Below are 22833 nucleotides of genomic sequence, written 5' to 3' on the forward strand. Positions count from 1 at the left end.
AAGAGATCGTAATCTTTTATTATAATAGCTGTGCCCTATCTCCCATTCACCCAGGCTTGAGAAATGTCAATGGTATAGCTTGAGTAACACTCTTACTGTTTACCCATCTAATTCGCCTTTATCCATTAGCCATCTCCAAAGCCCTTCACAGGATGCACATGATAGTAATTGTGCACAGTTTGTTCTGACAGTGGAATACTGCCACTAGGCCTTCTGTGAAACAGCCCACTTGTGAAACAGCATCTGGCCTGCACAGCTACCATGGAGCATCTCAGTGACACCAGTGAACCCCATCAATGCATTCCTTTATCACTGTGGTAAATATGCTTTACTGGAATCCTCCACCCTTAAGAAAATATAACACTCTATTGTCCTGTGTGATAACATCCATAAATTATGAAATGACATCTTTGGTCTGCTACTTACAGGGTTTGTTCCCTAATGCCCAGTAGAATAAACAACTATTAACATAAAAACTTCCATCTATCACTTGAAATCATCCTGCATACACAAAGGAACCTCTGAGAAGTACTAAAGTGGTCCACAGGGAGATGTTTCAATAGGAAAGCCCTGTGGCCTCCCAAGCCATCTGTAGCCCCCAGTCCTGCTGAGCACACTGTGACTTCTGAAGTAACCACTTCAGTCACCCCAAGCCTCTCTCATACACTGTGGTGTTACTTTAGTAGAAATCCAATCCTTGACTGGATTTAGGGACAGAAGACCCTTTAGCCCATCTGCCTCTCAGCATCTCTTCCCTTCAATTTAAAGGGGTTATGGAAAGAATACCAGTTCCTTCTCATTTGTCAGAAATATAATACACATTCAACTTAAAAGTAAGTCAGAAATCTTTTAATTACTTGGAAAAATTCCTGGGTAATTCCATGTATTTAATTATTAGAGAGATAGTTTTATCCTTACTTGCTCATTACCAAAAATAAAACTATGGTAACAGTTTATATTCTACAGATGCAAACAAGCTCACCTATTTTGACATCAAAAAAGACAAAAGATAAAACAGATTCTGAGTACAGAGATTAAAACAATACAATGGTCTAAGATTTTTTTTTTTTTGCTTATTTTTTGTTTCACTATTTGTATATTTATCTTCTAAAAGCCTACAGAAGTGAGGGGAAAATACCTGAAGGCTAATTTTCAACAACATGAGGCAGAGATTAAGCACTAAATATTAAAAATAAAAAATTTAGCTTACTTATTAAACTAGGAAAAAAATTTCCTGAAATACATCTGTTGAATTGGTCTACAATGTATTAGTAAACGAAGAACATATATTTTCTAGGAAATCTTTTAAACATCATGTACACAACCAAAAAAGCCAGTCAGTACATGAAATTCTTCAAGTCACAATCCCCTGGACAAACTAATACAAATCCATTTCCAACCTAAAGTCAGAAGGGCAAAATCTTCAAAAAATAAAAATATTGCTATTGTTCTCAGCAGTTAGCAGACTGATAAAACCTACAAGTCTTTAAAGGCTTTTCAACAAAATTAACCCACAAACTCTGGGCAAGCTCCTTGCTTATGAACCCAGGAAGCTCGAAGTCCTGTGGAAGGAAGGAAACTGCACTCACGGTGCTGCTCCATTCTGAAAATCACCTTAAGACTGGAAGAAGACCCAGCAGTGACCCTTGTCAGTACATCCCTGCCTGTACACCTGCAAATCTACACAGAAGGCTCCAAGGCAGGCACAATCTTCAGCTGATAAGCAGGAGCAGATCAAAAACAGAGGACATGGAGGCCAAGCATTCCAGTTTACAGATGCTATCCCTGATAAAATGTCAAGGGCTTTTGGACAGAATTGGGTAATATGTGAAAATGAGGTAATCAGGTAACTTTAACTTTGGGGGGTTGGGATGCATGTATCACAAGTGACACTTAGCTGCATGCAGCTCAGGAGCCATTCTACCTGGGCAGAACTTCTAATAACCGACACTCAAATGTATGCCCCTAACGGCAAACCAGGATCTGCAGGTGTTTCCAAAACCAAAGAGAGGCCATATAATGCCTCATATTCTTTGGGGGACATTTTGTCTAATTCTATATTTTATAATGATTACTTTTAAATTGGTAAAACATTTGGGGACCTAATTACACCTTTCTCTATTAGTCATATTGGTTTACTGATGAGAAAAATCCCACTCACCCACAGGATGAGTGATTGTAGATTATCCATAGCTGGGGCAATGGATTCTTGGAGCTAACCAACTCCTTAACTTTCTTTCTGGATGCAAGATTAGCAGGGTGTTTTATTACAACTAGAGCATTTATTAGACTAACATCATCATGAAGACCTTACATTTTGTAGGATTCAGAATCATGTCTCAGTTAGCAAGTCTTCTACTTGGTTACTTGCATCTACGTGTAACTGTCCAACTTTGGTAAGCTATTGAGTCCCAGTGAAAGAATTCCTGATGCGATTCTGAGCCTCCCCTTTAGGGACTTGGAAATGGAAGGTAGTGTAGTTTTTTCTGGCCATCTGTCAAGCATGGGATCCCAGGCTTCTTGGGGTAAGTTTGGCGAGCAATTCTAAAGAACTCTTCTGCAGCATCAAGAGCAATGAGACGGTCCTGCAATTTAAAGAGAAAAAAATGTTGCCAAGTTGGAAATCAAACCATATAGATGAGAAATTTTAACAAAAACAAAACCCACCCTAGAAACAATACCAAGCAAGTAAAACATTTACTAAAATTTTCTCAGCTGGGCATGGTGGTGCACCTGGGAGGCAGAGACAGGCAGATCTCTGTGAGATTGAGGACATCCTGGACTCCATAGCGAGTCCAAGCCAACTGGGGCTACAGGGAGACCCTGTCTCAAAAAGACCAAAAAAGAAAAAAAAAAACTTCAAGAGATTCAGAGACATACCTTAACCATTTACTTGGATTACCCAAAAAATGCCACACCCATCTTTTCTTTGTGTGAGTGTGTGAATGCGCAGGTGTGTGTTCCAGTGGGCATTTTTACACATGCACGCAGAAGCCAGAGGTCAATCCTGGGTGTTGTTCCTCAAGAGCCATTGACCTTCATCTTGTTGTTTTTACAAAAAGAAGTCTTACTGGGTGCTGGGGCTCACCTGAGTCTGCTAGCCTGGCTGGCCAGTGAGCCGCAGGAATTTGCCTGTCTCTGCCTCCCCAGCCCTGAGATTATAAACACAAGTCACTGTGTCCAGCTTAAGTGGGTACTGGGGCTGAAACTCAGATCCTCATGTTTGTGTGGCAAGCACTTTACCAACTAAACTATCTACCAACCTACCTACCTTAATCTTGGTAAATACTATATAAATACTATTTCTTCCAACTCTTTGACCTCATGTTGAAACTTGAACTGCACGTCAGAATCAGCTGAAAAACAAACTCTTGGGCCACAACTTGAACCTTAACAGGTTTAAATAGAATTCAGAAAACCTCTTTTTTTTTTTTTTTGGTTTGAGACAGGGTCTCCCTGTAGCCCCAGCTGGCCTGGAACTCGCTATGTAGACCAGGCTGGTCTCGAACTCACAAAGATCCACCTGCCTCTGCCTCCCAAGTGCTGGGATTAAAGGCATGCACCACCACACCCAGTTAGAAATCCTTATTTTTAAAGCTCTTCAGGTGGTTCCTATGCCATCAGCCACCAGGAACCAGTACATAAAATGGCAGCATCATCTGCCAGTTTATTCCTTGGAGGTGCTGGTGGGGTTGGTGAGAAACGCAGGAAATAACAGAAAAGGGTGAACATATAAAGCAAACTCAGGGCAGATGAGAAAAGGCATCCACTTACCACAACAAAGAGATACCTCTCTGAGAGTTCCCAGCTGGTTGGGAAGATACTGGTCTCCTCGGCCAGTTTTAACAGTATCTCTCGAGCTTTTCTTGTATTTTTAGAATCACTCATGGTGCTGAGTTTGGTCACTGACAACAAAGAGTCTGCTTCCCTTTGAAAACCTAAGGGAGAAAAATGTACCCCTCATATGAAGCTGTCACTAGGAAATTACTATCTTGTAATACCATCCTCGAGAGAGTATTAAGAAGGGATCTAAATGTGGATTCTGCACAAATAGTGAAAACTAAAGCCCAGGGCCCTGCTCCTGGTTGCTGTTTCCCAGCTCAAGGAGCATAGGAGGGTCTTTAATAAAATTCTTTTCATGTTTCTCCTTACGGGCTTTTCTTTGTTAATTTTTTCCTTGTTAAGTCACACATACTAACCCACTGACTTCAGGCTGCCCTTTGTTTACCTTGAAGCATTCTTTCCTGTCCTCTCTACCCTTCACCTCCTCTCCCGTTCCTAAAATTCCTACTTGTCCCTCAACTTGCAAAGTGGTCACCTTTAGGGCCCTAGCTCTCCAAGCCTCAATTTCCTTCCTCATCACAATCTGGTCCACTGGGGGAAATTACTTTCCCAAAGGTAGAAAAGACTCAAAGACTGAAACCTACTTGGGACAGCTTACACTGTAAAAAGGAGACTAAGCCCACAGCAATGGGTGAGTTAAGAGGGTAGAGAGTTCCTCTTATCTCACAACTCCCCAGCTAAAGCAATAGGAGCTAGCAGCTGACATGCCCTTGAAAAGCTATAATGCCTGGGTGCCATGTTCTTTCAAAGCAGAAGGATCAAGGACTTCAAATAAGCAAGCATATTTTATGATGTGGGAGACATGTTTATTCATGTTTATCTATTTCAACCATAGCAGAATTAAGAAGATATCTGCCACCCAATAGAGGGATGCTTTTGAAAGCCCTCGTCAAGAAATTCCAATGGACTCTCATATGAACATTTAAAAATTGGCCTGTTCTGACTTTTTTCTAGTTCCCTGTCTAGAACTTGTAATACTAATTACTCTTGCCTTTACTTCTCCTTCACAGCCTTAGCAGCAGGGTCCCCCAACACTCCTAGAGATGGGAGTTATGCAATTTGGGAGTCTTTAGATAGACCCACTGAAGGGGTACTCCAATTGCCTCGCTCTGTATCCCTGTTCAGCTTGGAAGAAGCCAGAGCGGTCTCTGTCTCAATTCCCTATTGGCAATTTGGGTAACCTCTTCAGAGGATGGTGTGGAAAAAATAGAAGGTAGGAATTCGTTAGGCAGTTAGGGTAAAAAGACCCCAAAGAAAAGTAGCCAGTTTCTTGGCTAAAACTCACAATGTCCTTGGGCCTCTTAGCAACCTACTCTGTTCCAAAAGTCAAGAATGTCGAAAATATTTGGGAGCTTTTATCTAATCCTTAAAAGATTTTAGGGTTACCTCTTCAAAGGGAGGAATGTTAGAAAAGCCAAAAACCCCATAAAAAAAAATAAATCAAAGAAGAAAGAGTACATGAAGTTATCAGAAAAAAAGTGATGGGGAGATATGGGAGGAGTTGGAGGGGAGGGAGTGGGCATGGATTTGATCAAAACACCTTATACGCATGTATGAAATTCTCAATAAATTATTTATTTTAAAAAACTAAAAAAAGAAGATATCTATCCTAATGCCGTGTGTATTTTTCAACCTTGGAATTTTTCTTCCTTTTGTTCTTTTGGAATTTTCTACTATGTCTTGCTATCTTACTTACAAACAATATTTCTCCCAACCTGCCTAATCTGTAAAGCCAGCACTACTTGGCCAATCACTCCCGTCTAATTCAATCAGTATACAACAGTAAAACAGTAAACAGTGGCACCTATATGACTTCTTTGCCCTGTATTATCCTATTGTGAGGACAGACATGGCAGAGCGTGTCCTCAAAACATGGGCCCATGAAAACAAGTATCAAATGTTTATGCTTGAAGATCTAAAAACAAAATTGGGGAAATGATCAGTACATGGTAATTTAGCCAATGGCTGACAATCTTTTACAAAAACAAACAAACAAAAAACATGGTGGAAGCGACTGGAGAGATGGTGCAGCAGTTAAGAGCATTGGCTGAGCATGAGGACCTGGGTTCAATTCCCAGCACCCATATGGCAGCTAACAACCATTCTTAAATCCAGCACCAAGGGATCTGACACCCTCTTCTGATGTTCACAGGCATTGCACAACATGAGTGCACTTCACATGTAAGCAAAACACTCATACATGTAAAATAAAAATAATAAATAAAATAACATGGTGGGAAAGTGAAAAGTAATAAGCATGACTAGTTATTTTTATCATTTCACAATTTCTTGTAGACTCACCCAAATCTTCTAAAATGCGTTTCCATCTGTTTCTCACTTCCCTTCGAATCTGCCGCAGGGAGTAGATATCATAGTTGAGTTTTTGCCACTCCTGTCAGGAAAGTAAAATTCACTTTCATTTATACCTTCTGGCCCAACGCCTCTATGTCATCCCTAACTTCACGCTGTTTAAACATGTGGGTCCTCTCTTCACTTACCTTAAAGGCATTCCTAAAAGAAAAGAGGCATAGATGAGATAGAGCTGACAAGAACCAGCTATTGCTGGGGCTGGAGAGATGGCTTAGCAATTAAGAGAACCCAGATTCAGTTCCCAGCACCCACACGGCAGCTAACAACCATCCTTAACTCCAGTTCCAAGGGATCCGACAACCTCTTCTGACCTCTGCAGCCACTGCATGACGAGTGCACTTACATGCAAGCAATACACTCATACACATAAAAATTTTTTTTTAAAAAGAATCAGATATGGCTGAAGAATCTTTTCTCCGCTAGGTGAAAGGATGACTAACATCTGACTTAATTTCTTTGCATTATCTAGTCTCTCAATTTCAGTGACCGTATCTGCAAAATGGGGTTAGCAATAGTAAAGGTATACAAAAGCAAGGTATTCAATAGCAAGGTATACAAAAACTTAGAGCAGGGAATTGGCTTGGCATGTAAAGTGCTTGCTACGCAAGCATAAGGACGAGAGTTTGGATCCCCAGCACCCACATAAATGTCAAGTGAGTGTAGGGTCCTGTCTGTAGTTCCAGAGCTTGGAAGGGTGATACATAGGATCCCTGAAGCAAGCTGGCTAGCTAGCTAAACTAGCCACAATGGCCAGCTCTGCTTCAATTAAGAGACCCTGCCTCAATAACTACGGTAGGGAGTGACTGAGAAAGACTCAGGTCAGCATTGGGCATCCAAATACATGTGCACACATGTGCATGTGCACCTGCACACACACACACACACACACACACGCACGCACGCACGCACGCACGCACGCACGCAAGCACATACACCATAAACACAAACAAGCAAAAGAAAGAAAAGAAAACTCAACACATGACTACTATAAAGACAATAAAATCCATGAATTTGGGCCAATTTACAGATGAAGAAACTGAGGCTTAAATAGCTTATATGACTAATCTAATATATTCCAGGCAATAGGTACTAGGATGGTGTCAGAACCTGAATTTTACTCCAAAGTGCATGAAGAAAATAACAGGCATCTGTATTGCTGTTTGTTACCAGAATACCACAGAACTGGCTATCTCAAGCATGATTCCTGGCCAATGTTCATAAACCGTATCTTAGCACCACTCTTCAATTGCTATTCTCTTGACAGTGTGAATCTTTCAAGCACTCAAGGATCCATTAAAAGGTTATCATTCTGGAAAGTTCTTTATCAGTCTTAGGGTAATACAGATCATAATGTTGGTCCCAATACAAAAGGTGAAACTTTTAGGAGCATCAGAGTCTTCAGTGTGCTAAGCATTTTCTTAAAAATATCATGAAAATGTGCTTTTAAGGAAAGTTATCTATATAGAGCAATCATTTTATAGTGAACACCTTTTCCTTTCTTAGAGAAGACACAGCTGTCCAAATGCAGAGCTCTAAAGAACATCACTTTAAATGCTCAATTTAAGACTCAAGCTATTTGATATTTTGACTCCCATAACTGAAAATGTTCGAATGATGCCATATTTCCCTACTAAATTCCTTTCCAAAAAAAGGTTTGCTTTGTTGATCGCCAATCAATTTTCATGCCTAGTTAGGAAAAATAAATTTGGCTGCCAGCCACAAATGTTTCAAAAGATACCACTTTGAAAAAGAAAAGCTTTGTCATGACTGCATCTTAGATTGTATCTGAGGACATGCCTTGAAGGGAGGGTGAGGGTTTTTCTGCTACACTCTTGAAGTCAGGAAGCTGTGGATTTCCTGGTCCCTTCTTTTTATGTAGCCTAAGGCACACAACTGTGTGATGCCTGGAGTCAGAGACAAAGTCAGTGACGTCAGAAGAGAGTGAATTTACTAAATAATCTCAAAAATACACAGTCCAGGCTGGGCATAGTAGCACATGCCCTTAATCCTAGCACTAGGGAGAGTAGAGGCAAGGGGACCTCTGTGAGATCAAGGCCAGCCTGGTCTACATAGTGAGTTCCGGTCAGCTGGGGCTACAAGAAAGTCCTGTCTCAAAAAAAAAAAAAAATTGCAACCATGGACTCAGCATCATATTAAAACATACCTAGCCAATTCCCACACAGACTGGATAAATGGAAAGGGGAAGCTCAAGCAGTGTGCCTTTTCACTGGAGGGCCTTACTGTATTTAACTGACTGTTCTGCAGAGCATACTGGTCCACTGTCTGTCTAGTTTGGATCCCAGCTCTACTGTTAACAGCCTACTTCACTGCCAGAGCATCACTGTCCACATGCCTCATCCACAATATGACTGCCACACTATCTACCACCCCCCAGTGGTTTATTGTGGAGTTCAGTTGCTACTACAGGCTTCAAATGGAAGTTGGTATACATCCTCCTCTATGGCACTATAGACACAATTAAGAAGTAATTCTGAGGGGCTAAAGAGATTGCTCAGTGGTTAACAGTACACACTACTCTGGCAGAGGAGATGAATTTGGTTCCCAAAAACCCATGTCAGACGCACACACACACACACACACACACACACACACTTAAAAATAAGAAAATAAAAAAAACTTGAAAATAAAATTTGAAAATAAAAAATAATAACAATAATAAAAAAAGAAAATAAATCATTTTTAAAATGTACACAAAATATTAGTACCATACTGTGCTTCCTCTTCACTAAAACTTGACTCTGTTTTCTGGACTTGATGCAAAGTGATCAGAATCTTACACTTGATCAGGAGTCACAGATCAGTTGCTTCACTCATTCACAGAACCTTAATTTATGCAACAAACCACTAGGTGGCTTCCTTAACTTGCAATTAAGGTCTGTACTAATTTTTCTTAGTCCATGTGCTTGCTGATGCCTCCAACCGCATTCTCTCTATGTGTAGACAAATCTCTATTTTTCAGAGCTCAGGTACTAAAACTGAAGGAATTTATATAGGATTCAATGTTGATGTTTAGGAATAGAAAAATTGGTAAATAGACAGCAGGAGGAGAAAGTCTTTGAATCATCCAGGTATCACACTTTCCCCTCCTGCTGACCATTTATCATTTATTTTGAAGTTCCTATAGGGAACAGACTACTATGATTTATAGCAAGGGTGACTGGTCTAAACACAAGGCTTAATGACTAGGATTGAGCCAAAATAAACAGCTTCAATTGGTGGCAGACAGTGGGTGGTGCATCTTCAAAGCAAAACTAGTACATGTCTCAGGCACTGATATCTGTTGGGAAGGGCTTGATTCCAACTTAACAGCTGAAGATCCCACAAGTGTCTAATACTGCTCCGTGCCAAGCAGCAACTTGGTACTTCAGTTCCCAAGCACCAGTTTCCCAGCCTACAGCTTGACTACAGAAGCAGCAGTGGACCAGAGACCTTGGTAGAGCTGCCTATAGGTTCAGTGCCCTGAGCCCTGAATCCTACTGATTCTCCAGGGATCCCACCCACCCTCAGTGCTCACCCCCTCAGCAGGAAAGGATGCCTACACCCACATGACATGACAGAAACAGAGAACTAATTCCTGCAAGTTGTCTTTTACCTCTGCACCCCATTGTGGCATGTGCATGACCCCCTCCCCACACACAAACACAAAATAAATAAACATAATAAAAATTTTAAAATACCCAGGCATGCTGGCACATGCTTTTAATCTCAGCATTCAGGAGGTAGAGGCAGGTAGACCTCTGTGAGATCAAGGCCAGCCTACTCTATATAATGAGTTCCAAGCCAGCTGGACTGCAAAAAGACCCTGTCTCAAAACAAACAAAAAAAAATTATATATATATATGCACACACACTTTATCATTCTGTATCATAATGTTTCACTCCCTTAACTTGACCACTGGGTATAGACAGAAATAGAATTACAGTAAACATACTTGTTTTATAGAAAATAGACCCCTCACAAATTTCAGTGTTTTCCTAAATACACCTTCAAACTAGAAAATTCGGGCTGGAGAGAAGGCTCAGCAGGTAAGAATGCATACTGCTCTTCTAAGGACTTGAATTCAGTTTCCAGCACCCACATGAGGCAGCTCATAATCAACTATAATTCCAGCTCCAGAGGATCTGATGCCCCTCTTCTAGCTCCAAGGGCACCATGCTCATGTGCATAAACCCACACTCAGGCACACACACACATAAACAATTAAAATAAAATAAAATCTTTTTTTAAAAACTAGAAAATTCCTTAAGATTTTTTGCCTCTTAGTCATGCTTTGTAGCACATCAAGTACTGAGTTCCCACAGGTACTATGTACTATACACAACTCTGGGAATTTCCACTTCAACTCAAATACCATCAACATAAAGAAGACACCATAGAACTTTAAAAACACTACATTATAAAAGTAACTACATCTAAATCAAAGAGGTACACAATGTTTAGTGTCTAAACATCTCATTTTCAAGGGGTAGCTTTTTCAAAAAATGAATTCTGTGTGTGCGCGGACACGTGTGTGTGTGTCTGTGTGTCTGCTTGCCTGTCTGCCTGTCTGTGTGTAAAGGCCAGACGACAACCTCAGACATCTTTCTTCAGGAATGCATGATACTTACCTTTTTTCTTTTGAAATGAGGTTTCTCACTGGCCTGGAACTCACCAAATAGGCTAGTCTGCCTGGCCAGCTAACTCCAAGGTTCTGTTTGTTTCTGCCTTCTCGATGCTGGGCTTGTACATTTGTGCCACCACACACAGCTTTTTTAAAAAGATTTATTTTATTTTAATTATGTACACATGTTTGTCTGTTGGGGGTATGTGTACATGTAAGTGCAGGTGCACATATGAGTGCAGGTGCATGTGTGAGTGCAGGGACCCAAGGAGTCCAGAAGAGGACATAGGATCCCCTGGAGATGGAGTTACAGGTGATTGTGACCCACCTGATATGGGTGCTGGAAACTGAATTCCTCCGGAAGAACAATACATACTCTTAACCATTGAACCATCTTTCCAGATACATTTTTTTAAATTTATGTGTATATGTGTGTACATGCATGAGTTTATGTACACATGCATGCAGATGCCTACAGAGGCCAGAAGAGGACATTGGAACCCTGAAATTGGAGTTACAGATGGTTGTGAGCTCCCTAATATAAATGCTAAGAACCAAAAACTGGGTCCTTTTCAAGGGCAGTAATCACTCTTAACTGCTGAGGCAGCTCTCCAAACCCCAGTCTTTTAATCCCCCGGCCCCCGCACATTCAGCTCTACAAGGTTGGCCTCCCCACTGGAGTCAGGAGTTTGCAGCATATGCAGGTGTCATCACACACGTTATTTATTTACTTTTAACGTGGGTCATGGGAACAAACTCTAGTCTTTGTGCTTTCAAGGCAAACCCTTCACTGGCTGAGCTAGCTATTTCTCCAGCCTGGTAAAATAAAATTTTTGAACATGGTAACTGCCAACTGTTTCCTTTTAGTTTTCACCAGTTCACATCATCTTATGCCTAATTTCTACCTAAAATAAAGGGGAGTCTCTAAGAGATAGACAAATTATTACTGTTTCTCCAGCTTAGTTTTCTTTCATCTTGGTAGTAAGAAATACCAAAAAAGTAGGAGGCGGACATATGACACATGGTATCTGGATTTAAACAAGCACCTAGCACAGTCTCAAGTTCTCCTTTCACAGAGAAATTTGAGATGGCTCATGCAGACTAGGGTCATTTTTGCACCCATGGGGCTATTGATGTCAGTCTAGAGAAAGCCTCCAGGATGTACTGTTGGGGCTCAGTTTCAGAACCAAGTCATCACTTTTATCACTAACATAATGAAGTCAAAGACTGTACAAGAAGAAAGCATTAGTAATAAATGTGATAAGAGAATTGTGATTTAATACAGATAACAAAAGAGGCTCTAGGAAGTCAAATCTCAAAGTTGAATATCAGGTATACACCCCACTCTTAAGAGTGAAGAAAGCAGCAAAGACAAAGCCCTAGACGCAGGGATGTGCCTCCCAAAAGGGTGCATAAAAAAAGCGCCTAGGGTCTGAATACAGGAAAGTTCCAAATGTGCCCCTCATTCTGTATTTCCTGGGAACCTTCTCTGGGCCAAGCATGGTGGTCATAGTACAAACAATGAGTAGGATATGTACTCTGCCCTAAAGGAATGAAAATGTAGCCAAAGAGCTAATGTGATGCTACACTGTCTCGGTAGAATCATCACTCAAAGGAAGTGGCAACTGACATCCTCTGCACTGAACATCCAAGAGACAAGCCTTGTGAGGGAGTCTTCAAACAGTCCTGCCACCAGGAGGAAACAACTAAGATGGCCACATGCCATGTTACTGCAGCCAGGCTGACAGACCTGTGCATTAGAGAATTAGAGAATTTTGGAGGATATAACAAAGATTCTTCAAATATAAACAGTTGCTGTACGGGAGATGGAGAGATGGCTCAGATGTTAAGAGCACTGACTGCTCCTGCAGAGGACCTGGCTTCAGTTTCCAGCACCCACATGGTGGGTGTTATTTGTAACTACAGTTTCAGGGGGATCCAAGGCCCTCTTCAGGCCCTGAAGACATTGTACAACACAACTTATATTCAAGCAAAATACAAAATAAAAATAAATAAACCCCTCCAAATTAAATAAAAGTTACTATATGGAAGAATTCCTTTTCTTCTTATTCCTTCTTTCATCCGTGTAATAAATGTTTATGTGCAAATTTGTATGGGTGTGTGAACACGTGGGGGAGGGTTACAAGTACATGGAGGCCGAGGTCTCTGTCAAGTGTATTCCTCTATCACTCTCCACCTTATTTTTTGAGACAGCATCTCTCACTGAACTTGGAGTTCATTGATGGCTAGGCTGGTTGGCCAATGAGTCCCAGGAATCTGCTGTCTCCAGTCGCCACCATCCTGGGGTTATAGATGTGCAGCACACCCAGATTCTTCTTTTTTGTTTTTCCTGAGTTAGGGTCTCTCACTGGCCTGGAACCCACCAAGCAGGCTCGGCTGGCTGACAAGTGAACTCCAAGGATATACTTCTCTGCTTCCCTGCACTGAGATTACAAACACACACTACCACATCCAGCATTTTTTTCCTGGGTTCTGGGAATCAAACTAGATCCTCACGCTTCCTAGGCAAGTACTTTACCAACTGAGCTATCTCCCAAGCCTTCTGGCTTTTTTTAAAACAGGAGTGCTGGGGATCTGCAATCAGGTCCTCATGTCCTTGCACAGCAGAAACTTTACTAAATAAGCTTTCGCCTCGGCTTATCCCCCCAACCTTTTTAGAAATGGGTGTCTCACTCTATAGCCCAGGCTTGCATGGAACTTACTGTAGAGCCCAGGCTGGGCACAAAGTTCTAGCAATCCTCCAGCCTTGGTCTCCCAAGTGCTCTATAGACAAAAGCCACCATTCCTAGTTTAATACCTTTTTCTTTTTTCTAAATAACTCTCAAAGGCAGAACTATGAGTAACAGGTGAGAGTTACAAGAAAGATGAATGTAAGGGGAAATTCTCTGCTGGGATGAAAATTCCCTAAGATAAAGAGCTGAGGAGCTGAGATGTCAAACGCAGGCAGTCTGGCTGGCTGGCTGCCACATTGGCCACTGTCCACAGTAATTTTTAAACTCTTAAAATAGGAAGGAAGAAGAAAGAGGAAGAAAGTGAGAGCACTGGTTTTAGTAAAAGACCAACCTGAAGCCACGGCAGCTGCACCTGAGGAAGAACAAGGGAAACACAACTGAAGTCCGGGGAGAAAACAGAAACTTAACACAGGTAAAGCCTCCTATTCTCTAGCCAAGAGTCCTGCCATGCCCAGGAGACTTCTCTTCCCACAGAGTGGATTCACTGGGACCTAGGCCTCCGTACTGTCTCTGAACACCAATTCACCCCCTCCCCCATATCCCCTCATAGAGTGGGAAAGACCTCAAGCTCCTCCTACTTCTGCCATCCCTCCTCAGGCACTGCCTCCCCTCTACCTATCTCTACTTCCTGTCTGGGAGAGGGAGACGAGACATTCCCTTGAAGACAGAGGGGTGGTGAGGGCAGCAGAAGCTACAAAGAGCTGAGATTTAAGGAAGGCTATTTGTTGCTTGGTTTCAGAACTGAAAAAAAAAAAAACCCCTGCAGAAGACCACCTAGAACACCTCATCTGCTCTTCTCCCTGTAGCCCCCTCTCCTCTCAAAAGGAAGCCTTCCCTTAGAAAACGCCCAATAACACCTACACCTTCTATTCCTGACAATCTTATCTGCAAGATTACAGGGCTACAAGAATGCCCAGTTCAGAATTCAACTGAGTCTTCTTCACAGATCTCATGACAAACCACAGTTTCACTATCTCACATGACTGGCTGCCTCTTCCCAGAATTACTCAGCTAGCGCTTTTGACTCAAATGCTTGATGTCATATGCCAAATTCAAAAGAAAAAGGATCTGGAAGGAAAAAAAATAGTACATTTGTCTCTTCTTAATATGCTAGCTCGTTTCTTTTTTTAAATTTTTACATGTATGAGTGTACTGCTTATGTGTAGGTAGGTGCATCCATATCATGAGATGCCTGCAGAGGGCAGAAGAGGGAGTCAGATCAACCAGAACTGGAGTTGCAGACGGTTCTTAGACAGTATGTGGATGCTGGAATTGAACCCCAGTCCTCTGCAAAAGCAGCCAGTGCTCTTAACTGCTCAGCCATCTCTCCAGCCCCTGCTAGCTGGTTTCTTAATACAAGCAGCCATAGTGCCCTTCCCTTCACCCTGTGACCTCCTCAAGCTCCAGTCTACCGCCCACCCATCCCTGCACTGCTCTAGGCATGAAAGGGCGGCCTCTCTGTTCTCTGCTTCTCATCCCCTCATCATCAGTGTTATGGTTTCAATCTGAAACATCTGTGACAGGCTTGTGTCTTTGAACACTTGGTCCCAAGCTGTTTAGGGAGGTTGTGGAAGTTTTAGGAGACGGACCTTCACTGGCAGATGTGGGCCACCTGGGATAGGGCCTTGAGAAGGTAGCCTGGCCCTGCTTCCAGTGCTGCCTCTACTTCCTGGCTAGTCATGATGTGAACAAATCACAAGCTCCACACCACCTTAAGCAGATGCCACCACCATACTCTCCACCATGACAGAGTGACATCTCCTGAAACAATAAACCAGAATAAATCCTTCCTCTCTTAAATTGCTTCTGTCAGATACTTTATCAGAGCAACAACAAAAAATCTAACAACCAGCTCTTGTCACTCTGCCTTCTTTGGGATCCATTACCATGGAAGATGCTAAGGCATTTTCTCAGTTCTCCCCAACCTAAGAGTGAATGAATCTAGCAATGTCTCTTGGTCCTTTCCAAAGACCCACTGTCTCTAAGCATTTCATCCTGATGGCCATCTCTCCCTAGTGAGCTACTCCAGACACCTGTGGGAAATGGGGAAAAGGAAGGAGCATTCACAGTAGACCCCTATCTGCAGCTTAATTTTCCAGAGTTTCAATTACCTACAGTGGGGCTTGGGTGATACCTCAGTGGCAGAGGGCCTGCCTAACTTGTATGAGCCCTAAATTCAGTCCCCAGGACTGCCCAAAGGGACAAGTGGGAACCAGTTATCTACGGTTGACTGTGATCTAAAAATATTAGGTGAAACTTTCCAGAAATACACTATTCATAAGTTTTAAATTATGTGCTATTCTTGATTTCTCACTCTGTTTGCCTGGAACACAAATAATTCCTTTGTCCAGCATCTAACAGTATCCATTAGTCAATTACTTGTTGCCTAGATTGTCAAAGTGACAATGTGTCACAATGCCTGTAGTCAAATAACCCTTATATTACTTAATAACGGTCCCAACGCACAAGAATAGTTATGCTGGAAATTCAGATATGCTGAAGAGAAGGCCATAACATGAAAAGGTGAAAGTTCTCTACTTAATAAGGAAAAAACATTTACTCATTTGTTTATTTATTTAGCAATACTAGAGATGGAGCTCAGGGCCTCATGCATGTGAGGCTATAAAGACTGGTCCCTCTGTTTCCAGAAGATAACTTCTTCAGTCTTCCCTCAACCAGGTGACAGTGGGTCACATCATTTCGCTTTCTGAAAATTTCAGTTACTCTCCACTGCCTGCTGAATAAATACTGCCCCTGAGGGGCTGGAGAAATAACTCAGTGGTTATGAGCACTTGCTGCTCTTCCAAAGGACTCGGGTTTGGTTCCCAGCACCCACATGGCAGCTAACAACTCCAGTTCCAGGGAATCCTGATACCCCTCTTCTGGCATCTGCCGACATTGTGCAACACGGGTGCACTTACATGCATGCAAAACTCTTATACACATAAACGTGGTGGCACACGCCTTTAAGCCCAGCACTGAGGAGGCAGAGGCAGGTGGATCTCTGTGAGTTCAAGGCCAGCCTGGTCTACATAGTGAGTTCCAGGACAGCTGGGGCTACAGGGAGACTCTGTCTCAAAAAGACCCAAAAAAATAAAATAAAATGAAAATAAATAAAAATAAATTTTAAAATTTTTAAGCTGCCCATAGTTTGCCATTTCCAATCTTATTCCTGGTGACAGTCCTCTCCATACAGTATGTCCTTAGCATCTGCAACTACCACTGTTCCCAGTACACCTTGGACCTGATGCATTTGACCAGAAGCAATTGCATCCTCATTCTTCTACATCTAAATCCTACTCACCCTTCATGGATCAGCTCAAGTGCTTCAAATGCCACCACCTCTCTCAGCTTAATTAAAAGCAATTGCTTCTTTCTTTGAGTTTCCTCAGCTCTTTTATGACGACTGCTGTAGATTTACTTTCTAGATATTGCTATACAGGTATGTGCAGTGCCTCCTTCACTGCTAAAGTAGAGGTTCCTTGGACACTAGAACCAGGGCTCATCCACGTCCTACACAGTCCTTTGTATACAGTGCGTCCTCCAATGGGTTTGTTGAATTGAATTCAACTGCACATGAAGATACATGACAAAATCAAGTTCTGACAGTAATAGAGCACCTAGTTTGATTCTAGAACATAGCACTAATTCTCACTGGAAAAAGCCAGTTAGGCCTGGTATGGTGGTGCACTCCTTTAATCCCAGCACTCGGGAAGCAGAGGCAGGAGGATCTCTGAGAGTTCAAGGCCAGCCTGGTCTACATAGTAAGTTCCAGTCCAGCTGGGGATACAGGGATACCCCCCCCCCAAAAAAAAGCAAAATTAGGATGTATAATTCATTCCCATTTTAAACAAGGTAAGTTTATAGAATAAGGTATTTTGATTCCCCTACACTTGGAAAACAATGAATTCAATAAAGATAAAGTAAAATCAAATAATCTATTAACACCTTCTACTTTGTACCCAACCAGGCATTTGATATTTGAGGAATACATTCCAGACATATCTCTTTCAGAACTAAAATTATCAAGGATCCACTGTGTGACAGGCCCTGACCCTGGCTCTCTATATTCACCACCACACTCATCATAAAGAGCAGAGCCAAACTTGGTGGCACACACCTTTAATCCCAGCACTCAGGAGGCAGAGGCAAGTGGATCTCTGTAAAATCAAGGGTAGCCTGGTTTACTTAGGGTTCCAGGCCAGCTGGGGCTATTGGGAGACCCTGTTTCAAAACAAACAAAAGAGTCCAAGAGCAATTTATAAATCCTTTTCTAGGGACCTGTTAAATAAAACTCTATGAATTTAAACAACTCGGCTGGTTATGTAGGAAACCTAAAATTTAAATTCAAGACTGTTCCTCAAATCCATATTTCTCAAAGAACTTTAAGTTGCCACTCAATTAGACCCCAAGTTAGCCCACTATATTGTTCCTCTGACACTACTAGGGTATAGAAATAAGGACTCAAAGAGACATAATGTACAACTTTCCAAAAATGGTCTCTAGTGTGGCCACCCAAGTCCAGGAGACAGACAGGCAGCCCTCCTCTATTCTCTGAGTGCCCGTCAGTGCTCGGCAGCAGGAAGAAGGCCAGTGAAACCAAATCTCATGTGACCTGGTTCAAGAGACGGGATGTGGAGACTTGGCAAGGAAGGAGGATGACAGCTGATCACACAGAGGAAACTCAGAGGTTCCTTTAAACAGTCCTGGGCTAGGTAGTGTCAAGGCCACCTGCGCAGAAGGGGCATCATCTTTCAGCACTATCAAAACCTGCTCTCCCCATCCATCAAATGTGGTGTGCAAAGATAAGATTATATTTCCCCTTTCCTAGACAACTCGTTTACTCATAGCCATCTGTCCCCACATCAGCCCAAATAGAACAAATGGCTCCAAGGACAGAGCAGAGAAAGGCAGGGTATTAAAGGGTAAGCATCAGCGTAGATGAAGCTTTGAGGAGGGGGTATGATAAGGAGTGAAGTCCAAGAAGTCTGTGTCCAGGGACCTGACACTTAGGCCTACTGGGGCTACAGGACTTGTCTCTCCAACAGCTCCCAACATTCGGCTTTATGGTTCAACTAGAGTATTTCATTACCCTGGGGCACTCAGTCTAAGGAAGGAGAGTTGTTGGTAACTAGAAAGTTGCTGGTCACCAGAGCTGATGGAACTGAGCTTTTTCAGCTGAGTAGGTCAAATTCTGATGTGGGTATCACTACCTTCATCAGACCTTCCTCCAGTGACATGAGAATCAGCCTCTGAACGATGGAATTCCATGTAGTGAAACTGAGGGAATAAGTCCTCAAGCTTCACTTGCTTGTAGTATATAGCTAAGCAATACACTCCCTGAGCTTTGCTGCAGATACTACCAGCCTTCACTTGAGTGGCTTTTCCAGGTATCTGATGGGTAACCTTTCAAAGTCAGAGGACCAAAACTCCACCCCCAGAGCATGCTAATGTCAACATTTTTTTTAAATGTAAAGAGCCATGAAATTTGATTATGTATATGTATACCACACATTTTTTTTACTCTTCCTTACCTCCAGTTACCCTCAGACTACCTGGCTTTTTTAGCCCATAAACATCCCTAAGCCATATCCTTGAGCAGAGAGATCTGAGATCTGCTCTTCACACACTTGGCTGCCTCATGGATAAACTCCTCCTCTTATAGGTGAATGCTTATAATCACAGCACTAAGGATGCAGAGACAGGATGACTGCTTCCAGTTTGAGGTCAACTTGTCTACATAGTGCCAGGCCAGCTGGAACTACATAGCAAGAACCTATCTCAAAAACCAAAACAGGGCATGGTGGCACATGCCTTTAATCCCAGCACTGAGGCCAGCCTGATTTATATAGCAAGTTCTAGGCCAGTCAGGGCTACACAGAGAGACCCTGTCCCAAAAAAAAGAAAAAGAAACAAAATTAGCATTTCAGGGATTGGCAATGTAAATGAAATTTCCAAGAAGGAAAAAAAAAGAGTGCGTCTTCAAACCGAACCTTCTTCAAGGCCGATCAACTGATTAGAACTTCACAATGACTGTGGAGCGCTCGGAATGTTGCAGGTCCAGAGCCTAATTACAATTTATCTTGGTGTATCTTTAGCCCCCTAAATAGTCATTCCTTGCCCACCTCTATAACTGACCTAACATCCTGTGACTAACAGGATAAAAACCTTTTGGAATACATCAACAATACCCAAGGCGGAGTGTCCTTAGATAGCATCTGAGGCCTACAGCTGAGATTTCTCTGTTTTGCTGTAACCACCACTTGATGTTTCTACCAATGTATTTGTAAAGTGCTTTGATTTATAGTTTTCTTTGTTCTGTTACTATACAAACTTCATGAAACTGCTTCCACATTGGAACATGGAATTTGGGGTGATCTCTGTGTTCCCAGGCCAATGGTCACACTTATCTGGCGCCAGAGAAATTCTTATCCCCTTTGAAGTGAAAGTTATGCTTTTGTATGAACAACACCATATACAGCTGGCAAAATGGGCCTGGTCCTCCCTAATGATCTTCTAGAACTATGTCCTTGGGCTGATGAGATGGCTCAGCAGGCAAGAGTGTTAGGTTCAATCCCTAAACCCCACATGGCAGAAAGAGAAAACCAACTCCTGAAAGTTGTCCTCTGATCTCTAAACACATGCTTACCATGGCATGCATTTACACACACACACACACACACACACACACACACACACTTACACAATAAACAAGTAATATTTAAAAAGAACTATCTTCTTGCCAAGGAAAACTCAGTGTAGTATAGCTATTTGGGTTGGATATGACCATCACCACCTTGAGTTGAGTACCTATGATAACCCTTATGATACCACGCCTACTATGGAGGGAGGGGACAGGCTCATGTGGTTCACAAGACTCCCCTCCCTTAGATTCCAACGGTCACTATGTCAGAAGAAAACAATTGACTAGAGTAGGTCTTCTGGTGTGTGCCTGCCTGTGAGTCACCATCTTCTGTAATTAACCCCAGTAAACTCATCAATTCAGCAAGCTAGACTTGGATGAAATTCCTTCATTAGTTCATTGATGCCCTCTCTATCTAGAGTGACTAAACATCTCCCCAGGAAATGTTATATAATACTAGATCTTACTGGAATGCATGAGGCCACCAGGCCTAGGATGCTGCTCTATCACTAGGCCCTGAGGCCCACCCTGAATGATGTGATACTTCAAAGATTAATAAAGGAAAACTTTGGGGCAGTTTGTATATGCATGCCATTCAGAGCCTGTGGTGAATAGCTTTGGTTGTCAACTTGACAGACCTGAGTAAAAGGAGCCTCAATTGGGGAATTCCCTCCATCACACTGGCCTGTGGCCATGTCTGTGGGGTATTTTCTTGATTTTTGAGTGATGTGGGAGGGCCCAGCCCACTGTGGGCAGTGCCACCCCTGAGCAGATTGTTCTGTATCAGATAAGAAAGAAGATTGAGCCTGGGCCAGGGGAGCAAGCCATTAAGCAGTGTTCCTCCATAGCCTGTACTCCAGCTCCTGCCTCCAGGTTCCTGCTCTGAGTTCCTTCCTTGGGCTCCCTGATGAACTGTGAGAGCCTAAGACCCCAAATATCACCCTGCAGTTACTGCTTTAGAATACCTTGAAGTGATACATCCCTCCCCTAGTTGCTAACTTAGTCCCACTGCCCCTTACAATGATCATCTGTTTCCACTCAGAATTCAAGTTTTGACCTACAAAAGGTCAAATGTAAATGCTGAGTGGTGCTTTTCCCACTCCCCTGGTTTATTTTTATTCCACAGCCCTGCAGGAGTCCTAGACACAGACTGCTTTGTAGCCCAAGGCCTCTGACCTAATTCCTTACCTGATTTTAATTAGATTAAGCCAAGGAGAGCTCCCAGCTCCTACTGTTGTCCGAGTTTGCCATCAAAGCAATGGAAAGGGACTGCCAAGCAAAGAGATGCTTGTCATTTTGTCTCATGTGTGGGGTCCCATTAGGATTAGAAAGGCCAGATTCAGAAAATGATCTGACTGATGCTGCCAACAGAAGCAAGTATTTTCCATGAGATACTGGTGTTCCTAATCAACTATTTGGAACCAACTCAGAATTCTGGGGCTCTATTTGCTGCAGGGAAAAAGGACACTATGTAGCTGTCAGTAAGGGCAAAGGATAATAAGACTAATTTCTGCTCATGGTGTGAGGAAGGAAAGGCTTAAATTGCTAGCATGGTAGAAACCATCAATTCATACAGTTACCTTAAAAACATATCAAGGAAAGCTGCTTCATCAAAGAACTGAGCCAAGTTTAGATTTATGGATGGACTATGGGCAACTATTTACATAGCACTTATTATATAGGTGTTATAAGCAACCCAGAGATAACTTAAAGCATATAGGATATACTGAAGTCCTATGCTTCATATTCAGAGATATCAGTCCCTTATATAAAAGGCGTAGTATGTGCATATGACTTCAGGTATTTAAGGTTTACCTTAACAAAGCCTAATGAAGGATGTGATGTCATAGCCTCAAAGTAAAATAACTGCTTAAGCAGCAACAGTTCTGGAATCACCTGGAACCTCCCTGATTAAAACATCTGTTAATCATTACTACACTCTTTCCTGGCTATTACAGACAAGCGATGTTTCCTTATCAACCCAATTAGGAAGCTGCTTGTTAACCCTGAATTTACGGTCATTTGTAGTTTAGGAGATCTTCGCCTTGTCAGTCATCTGCCTGCCTCCTTATCATCATGGTAAGCTCTCCTTAACTCAAAGCCCTTCAGACAATTCCTGTTGATTTAAAATCCCAGAATGACAAGGGAAAAGAGTGTGCTATGACAGTAATCAAAGTACATTTTAATATTATTTGGAAATTAAAGTTTAGTTTTTCAACTTGGACTAATATTATGTACTAATTCATGGTAGAGCTGGTTTACTCACAGGGAAAAAAAAATCAGTAAATACAAAATATTTCAGACCACAAATGAAAAAAAAATTAGAAGAATCTCAATTTCTAAAGCAGGGGCTGGAGAGATGGCTCAGTGTTAAGAGCACTGACTGCTCTTGCAGAGGACCCAGGTTGGGTTCCCAGCACCCACATGGAGACTATCTGTAACTCTAGTTCTAGGGTATCCAACACCCTCTTCTGGCCTCTGTGGGCACTGCATGATCATGTGTGCCTGCCTGCACGTATCACATAAATAAAAATAAAACCTTTAAAAGAGCAATTTTAGGTTGACATCAAAATTAAAGAATAAGTAGTTTCCATATCCCCCT

General features: G+C 42.2%; 1 protein-coding gene and 1 non-coding gene across 2 annotated transcripts in view; both read right to left on the reverse strand.

The window, feature by feature from the left end:
- Window positions 1–852: 852 nt before the first annotated feature.
- The window catches only part of Mreg (melanoregulin), a 95263-nt gene continuing 73282 nt past the window's right edge, over window positions 853–22833 (reverse strand). The window contains exons 3-5 of the mRNA XM_008825678.3: window positions 6145–6235; window positions 3775–3938; window positions 853–2585 (exon numbers count right to left, since the gene is read on the reverse strand). Of these exons, the coding sequence (XP_008823900.1) occupies window positions 2451–2585; window positions 3775–3938; window positions 6145–6235 (390 nt within the window). The 3' untranslated portion in view covers window positions 853–2450. The remainder of the gene's footprint in view (window positions 2586–3774; window positions 3939–6144; window positions 6236–22833) is intronic.
- Window positions 11478–11554, reverse strand: LOC115068926. The gene has a single exon (XR_003848268.1). It is a non-coding gene; the product is annotated as a small nucleolar RNA SNORD55/SNORD39 (small nucleolar RNA).

Source organism: Nannospalax galili, unplaced genomic scaffold, assembly GCF_000622305.1.
Source record: "Nannospalax galili isolate Female #2095 unplaced genomic scaffold, S.galili_v1.0 scaffold127, whole genome shotgun sequence".
NCBI lineage: Eukaryota > Metazoa > Chordata > Mammalia > Rodentia > Spalacidae > Nannospalax > Nannospalax galili.